The sequence below is a fragment of the Neophocaena asiaeorientalis genome, unplaced genomic scaffold, assembly GCF_003031525.2.
Source record: "Neophocaena asiaeorientalis asiaeorientalis breed wild unplaced genomic scaffold, Neophocaena_asiaeorientalis_V1.1 scaffold828, whole genome shotgun sequence".
NCBI classification, from domain to species: domain Eukaryota; kingdom Metazoa; phylum Chordata; class Mammalia; order Artiodactyla; family Phocoenidae; genus Neophocaena; species Neophocaena asiaeorientalis.
The window spans coordinates 1,257,650-1,264,502 of NW_020175443.1; the positions used below are offsets into that span (position 1 = coordinate 1,257,650).

Here is a 6,853-nt window from a genome sequence, read left to right on the forward strand (position 1 = left end):
AGAAACAACCCCTGCACGCTGCCCTGCCCAAAGCCCCAGGGAAGCCCCGCCAGCCACTCGATGGGGAGTTAAGGAGGAGGGGCCTGGGAGGGCAGGAGGAGGGGGAGGGGGAAATGCAGGCACTGGGAGGTCAGAATGCCTGGACGTGTTGGGGGCCAGCTGAGCATGTAGCAGATGCAGAGATGAGCTGGCAAAGTTGGGTGGGCCTGAGAGCACGGCCCTGGCTGGCTGTGCTGAGGAGTTTGGAATCGATGCCTTGGACAGCAGGACGGGAGGGAGTCATCGAAGGTTTGTGAGCAGAAGACATGACAGTGAGATGTGTCCAGGGAGTCAGGACCTGGTTGGCGGTGGGGAGAGAAGGAGGCACATGCCAGGGATAGGGTGTTGGAGAAATCACAGGATCAATGGGGAGAGAAGAGGTTGAGGCTAAGGGAGATTGAGGGAGGTGCGCTGGGGTTCTGGAACTTCAGTGGGGGCAATTAGGAAGCAGAAAGGTGTGGGCTTGGGGCTGAGTTCAGCCTTGAGGCACCCACAGGGCACCCAGCAGATGTTCTGGCAGCTGGGTCTGTGGATCTGGGCCCAGGCTGGAGATGGCACCTGCAGCTGTGGTCTCATCAGAAGACAGTGTGGAATTGACAAGTCCTCACTGATAGGACCCCCAAGAACCCCACCCCAGAGTCTGGGGCTCCCTGATCTGCTTCCTGCTGGGGGGGTGCAGCTCCAGTTCAAAGCAGCCCCAGACACCTCTCCCGGGGCTTAGCCACTTCTCTAGAGGCTGGCAGGGGGCCCAGGCAGGGGTGAAGAGCAACTACCCTGGGCTTCCCGGCTCTTCCTCCGCAGACCAACTTCTGTCCTCTCCGTGGGCAATCACATGCTGCCTTAGTGCGAACTCCCCTTCTGCTCCGGGAACCTGAGGGTGCCTGGCTTTTGGTGTCTGCCACCTCCCACCCAGAGATTCCCAGCAGCCCAGCCCGAGGAAAGTCCCCCACCCCCATGCTGGGGGTGCAGCAGAAAAGAGCAGAGGACGGCCCCTGCCCTTGGCCACACCTGGGTAGCGCCTGTCTAGGCCAGGCTCCCTGCCCTGCTCCTCACTGAGCTCCTGCTGGGTGCCAGGTACTGTGCTGAGAGCAGAGCAAGGCAGATGTGGTCTCCATCCTTGGAGACTCCAGGCTAGCGGGGGAGGCAGACGGCAAAGCAAACCAAGAGAGGCCCCCCACGAGACAGTTTTGAGAAAAAAAATAACCAAGTTGTTAGACCCAGAACACGGATGGGGGTAAGAATAGCCGAGGATGCACTAACCAAAAAACAGAGCACAGCATTGTAGACAGAGAGCAGAGCATAGGCAGAGACCTTGTGGTGGGAGGGTACCCTGGGCATATTGGGATCCCAAAAGTGGCTGGTGTGGCAGGAGCCCGAGAGCAAGAGAGAGCCCATTGGGGGGCAGTAGAGACCCTTACTAAGTGCTTGGTAAACAGCCTGGAATATACTGGGCGCTTGCTGGTTGGGAGTAAGAGACCTGGAGTTCTAGCCCCAGCACTGCACTAACTCGCTCCGTGACATTGAGCAAGATGCTTCCCCTCTCTGGGCCTTTTTGATAAATCAGCAATGCCCTCACTCACTGTATCCTCATCCTTGAATGCTCGGAGACTTTGCCCTAGCTCTTCCTGCCACCTACAGGCTCCACCCCTTCTCCTGTGCGTCATTCAGTCCTCAGAGTAGACATCACCTCTTCCAGGCACCACAATGACAACCCACGTCACCTGACTCTCACTCTCTATTACATCACCGCTTTGTTTTTGCCAAGCTCAAGCTCACACTGCAACCTCAGATGCTCCTGTTGGTTCTTTTGCTTGTCTGTTGTCTGTCTGCCCCCCCACTTGGGAGCTCTGTGCCCCCGGGGACTCGTGAAATTGTCAGCAGAGTTACAGAGGCTGAAAGGTGACAGGAGGATGCTCCTGCCCTGGCATCTAACGGGCCTGAATTTAAAATGTGCCCGCCCCCAGTAAATTTGCTCTGAGGACTCAAACTCTCTGAGCCTCGGTCTTCTCATCTGCAAAGTGGGTTATATCTATTGCGGGGAGTCCCACACAGGGCTCTCTTCCACCCCATGTTAAGTCCTGTTCCCACCAGAAATGGGACTGATCCAGGTCACGTTCATCGGCTTCTGTGAGCCCTTCCTTTGTAGCTGCTGCCTCAGCATGTCATCAGCCTATAGATGACCCTTCTGAGGCGGGGCCCTGAGCATCCGGAGAGAGCCAGGTGGAATCCCTATCCACCCTGGGGCCCTTCAGGAAGCAGTTTCAAGCACCTACCAGGTTACAGGCCACACGTGAGGCAGGATCTATTATTATCTTGTCTGTTTCACACAACACACATCAGCACACATACCCCCAGCCAGACACCCACAAGGGCCCAGAGCAACCCATACACTCCATCCTTCCTCCCTCCCCTCCGGCTCCCAAACCCCAACACCGCTGGTCCCCAACTTCTCAAGAGAGACCCATTCAGAAACAACAAACACCTTGTCTGTGTTTGAGATGCCCCACAGTCAGAGCCCCCAGCTGACTGGGGTGTGCGACTTCCCTTCCTGGATAGAGCAAGGACCCCCCAGCCCAGGCCCCAGGTGGTGGATGCTTGTGGCCTTACCACATAGGGACCCCCCGCCAAGAGGCTCCCCCAAATCCTGTCCCACAAGGCAGCAGAGAGACATAGGGGCTTTAGAAACCAGGCAAGTTTTAAATATATGTTGGCACAATATTAACATTAAATACACATTATAAATAAGCCTTATAAATAGGAAACAGATAAAAACTGATTTAAAAAATCTATAAATTAGTCATGTCCCTCCAAGGAATTGGCCCAGCAGCTTCTGGGACCCACTCCAGGAGGGCAATGGTTTCAGCATAAGAAAATACCGTGATGTACCACCAGGGGGAGCAGCCAGCACCCAAGACCCAAGACCAGGCGCTTCCAGGTGCTAGCTAGGAGGTCTCTTCCAGAGAACTCAGTCTGTGCCCAGTGGCCATCAGTACTGCGTATCCCCATGTATGGAGAGAATTTGATATCCACCCTATGTCACAGAGTCCCAGCAACTGACAGGCAGAGAGGGCTTTACATGGCCCCCAAGCCCTTCGAATCACAAAGAGAAAACTGAGGTACAGAGAGGTAAAGTGGCCTTGCTGAGGCCACACAGCAAGTTAGGGACCAACCTTGGACCCCCCCAAATCAGTGCTCTTTCTAGTACACTCTGCCCCATCATAGCTGCCTAAAGTGAGGTCATCCAGACATCCAGAGGTCTGGCCCGAGACGTGATGAGGCATAGGAGGCCAGCTCAGGCCCTGACCTCCCCGCCTTGGAACCAGGCCACTAGGGAAAGGAGGAAGTATGGGGGCAACGGCCCTGCAAGTCATGAGAGGGACAGTCCAGCAGGCCTCCGGGCAGCAGAGCAGGGGGTGGCAGCCAGTCTGGCCATGAGTCACCCTGTGTCATCAGACCCCTGAATCAATGGAAAGTTGGCCCCGTGTGGACCTGACCTGGCCACCCCACCAGACTGAGGAACTCAGGGCTGGGGGGCTCAACAGCCTGACCCTATGTCCCTAGCCCAGCCCAGAGGAGGTAGAGGGGCTGCACGGCTCCCACCCCTTAAAGTGCACTTCTGAGAGGCGGGGAACAGAGGGGAGCAGGATGGCAGGCCCTGGGGCTGCGCCATCCTGCAGAGTACCTGCTGACCTTTCACCCTAAGGCTACCGGGGAAGCTGTCCCCTCGGCATGAGTCTCCTGTCCCTTCGGAAGGGCCACGTCCTGCGGGCCCCCCCTCTGCAGGGCCTGGCGAGGGCTGTGTCTCCAGGGGCCCGGCAGGGGCTGTGTCTCCGGCTCCGGCTCCGGCTCCGGCTCCGGCTCTCCCCCCACTCCTGGAGGACCTGCCCCACAGAGTGCATGAAGCGGTGGTAGCCGTGCAGGAACCTGCAGCTCTTCAACTTGTGCTGGAAGGCGTCTGAGGGCGGTGTGGGCGGCGGCGTGGGCCCGGGGCCTGGCTGAGTGGGCTCAGGTGTCTCTGCCTCTGAGGAGCTGCGCAGCAGCTGGGACATGCAATGGATGTTACTCCTGAACCCGCGGATGTTCAGTCCCACCAACTGCTGGGCTTCAGGGAGGTCCTGACACAAAGCAGTCAGTCTGTGCAGGACGAGGCCCAGCGTGGCATTGAGGGTCTGCAGGAAGCCCTGTCTGCTGAGCCCCCGCAGGGCGTCCTCGCTGGGGAAAGCCCCAGGGCACTCCCTGCAGTGCTCCTTCAGTCCTGGCGTGTCCAGGCCTTGGATGTGGATCTGTGGGGAAAGGACAATGCAGGGGTGAGAGCTGGAGCCCCCACCACACACACACACACACACACACACACACACACGAATCTGCTCTGCTCAGCCTTGAACCACTGGACCTCATGTACCCCCCCCCATCCAATCCTCCCATTGTACAGATCCAGAAACTGAGGCTGAAGAGGGGCGAGGACTCCTGGATCACTGCAGGTGAGGTTAGAGGTATGCCAGGGAACTGGAGGGGTAACCACATAGGTGGTGATTGTGGCATGAGGTGTGTCATTGGGGAGGTGACGGGAGGTGACATGAGCTCAGGAGGGTGGGACTGTTCACTGCTACATCCCGGTGCCTAGAGCAAGGCCCGTGGTAGGTGTGCAATGAGCACATGGGGCAAATGGACGAATGAGGCAATGGAGTTGGGGTTCACACTCCAGGCCCACTAAGCTGGGGGAGCTGCACTGCCTACTTGGCATCTCAGGGTTAGGCCTGGGATGTTCGCCGTGGCCCAGGAATAACACGGAGACTCGTTTTCCCCCCAGCCTCAGATTGAGTAGGGTTTGGGCCTGTCTTCTCTGGGACTCACTGCTGCCCTAACCCCACAGTTCTCTGAGACTCAGATGCCCCCAGGGGCTGGTCACTCACATAGGGGTCCAGGAGCGTGCTGGTGTCCTGCATAAGGTCCGCCTGACGCCGGAGCTGCAGGAGGAGTTCATGGTACTTGCCCAAGCACTTGCTTGTGGCCGTCATGCTCAGGAACAGGAGTCCGAGGATCACACCTGGGGCAGAGAGGGGACATGTCACCTGCCTTAGTGAGGAAGCCACAGGTGGGTGCCTTTCAGAGAGGAGGTCACTCAAGCGGGCCTCAGAGGGCACAGCCCATCATCCTCAGCTTTTTGCCATTGGGGGCGGGGCTGGGCACGGTGCATGCACGGGGCTACCTGCTGGGGCCTCCACCACCTTCCCAGCGAGTCACTGCCCAACACCCAAAACAGTGGTTGCAATTCACCAAGTAAGACTTTGAGAAGAGCTGGTGGGGCCTGGCTAGAGTCAAGCCTGCCAAACTCAGGAGCTGACCTGGGGTGGCCCAGGTGGGGCTGCTCCCCGCAAGTCCTCTGGGCTAAGGGGTGACCATTGCTGCAGGCCCTGAACCTGCTGTAACAGACCCCACCCCCCCACGCAGGTGTGCTCTGGAGGGTTTTGCAGCCCAGGAGCAGCCAGACACCTTGATCTATGTCTGCAGAACCAGGAGAGGCTGCCTTTCCACCCAAAGTTTCCATCTGGAAAGGATACGTGAGACCATCTCGTCCATGCCCCCATTTGACTGACAGGAAAACCAAGGCCCCAAAGGAGAAGGGCTTGCTCAGGTCACCCAAGGCCAGCCCATGACCCCATCTCTCAGGCCTCCCTCCTCTCTCCGTAAGTGGCCACTTTTGTCAGGCCCACCAGAGATGCTGTAAGCCAGAACATTCTGGGGGGCGGGTATAATTACCACTCCCCTGCCTCCCCCCACCCACCCACAAGGCCCTGGCAGCCACGTGGTCGGAAGGGCCTGTGGCGCAATGGCCCGGAAGGCAGTGACACCACCTTCCCTTCCTAAGAACTGTGGCCCCTTGGGGAAGATGCTGCTGGGGAGGTCAAGGGGCCAGGCGCCTAGGCACAATGACTACCAGGCACCCCTCGCCGCCCCCCAGGTACCTGCTGCTGGGCTCGGGCAGGGGGGCTGGTGTGGGCACAGCGCACGTGGGACTAGGGTGCCTGCATGGGTGTGCGTCTAGATCTGCGCGAGGCTCGAGGAAACAGCTGGTCACACAAAACCGTTGTGTCCCATCCAGGGCAGGGGCCCCGGGATGCACGTGGGGGTTCCCAGATTGGTGAGATTGAGGGTTCCAGATGACGTCACGTGACTCTGTGTGCATGTCATCCTGTGGGTGTGGCTATGTGCGCTGTGTGATTGTGTGGGCTCCAGGGCCCCCAGGCCCGGCTGACAGTGTCCATTCATCCCAGAGCCTCCAAATCGGGGCAAGAAGGAGGCTCCACAGCCCTTCCAGGCATCACACCATGATGCTGCTCAGCTTCTGCGTCTTCCTCCTCTGCCCCAGCACATCTCCCACCTCCCACCTGCTTCCCTGGCTTCTCCCGCAGCGATCCCCTTCCTTCACTCTCTTGCTCCCAGAGTTGACTCTACATCACCCTCCCCCTGGAAGCCCTCTGGTAATATCCTTCTCTACCCTGTGAAGATGCTCTGTTCTCAGTGGATCCCTCTCTTTGCCTGACCCCCTGGCTCTCTCCCCTTCTCAGCATCCTCTGCCCGGCGCCTGGCCTCCCCTATTCCTTGAGGACAGAGGGTGCCCCTGCTCCCTGCTGGCACCCATGAGCACAGCAAGCAGGTGCTGGTGGGGAGGAAGGAAGTACTTACTGAGCGGTGTCCTCCGCATACACTGTGCCCGCATGCTGGGTGACCGAGCTCTGGCCTGCGCCTGCCGGGGGTGACACCTCCAGGCTTGGAGCCCTGCGGGCTGGCAGCCACTTTATGCCCGCCGGGA

General features: G+C 58.9%; 1 protein-coding gene across 1 annotated transcript; it reads right to left on the reverse strand.

Moving 5' to 3' along the window:
- Positions 1-2,753: 2,753 nt before the first annotated feature.
- OSM (oncostatin M) lies at positions 2,754-6,853 on the reverse strand. The gene is made up of 3 exons (XM_024768022.1): positions 6,727-6,853; positions 4,953-5,086; positions 2,754-4,322 (listed from the first exon to the last, which is right to left on the reverse strand). The coding sequence occupies exons 1-3, from the start codon at positions 6,758-6,760 to the stop codon at positions 3,744-3,746; spliced, it is 747 nt and encodes a 248-aa protein (XP_024623790.1). The 5' UTR covers positions 6,761-6,853; the 3' UTR covers positions 2,754-3,743.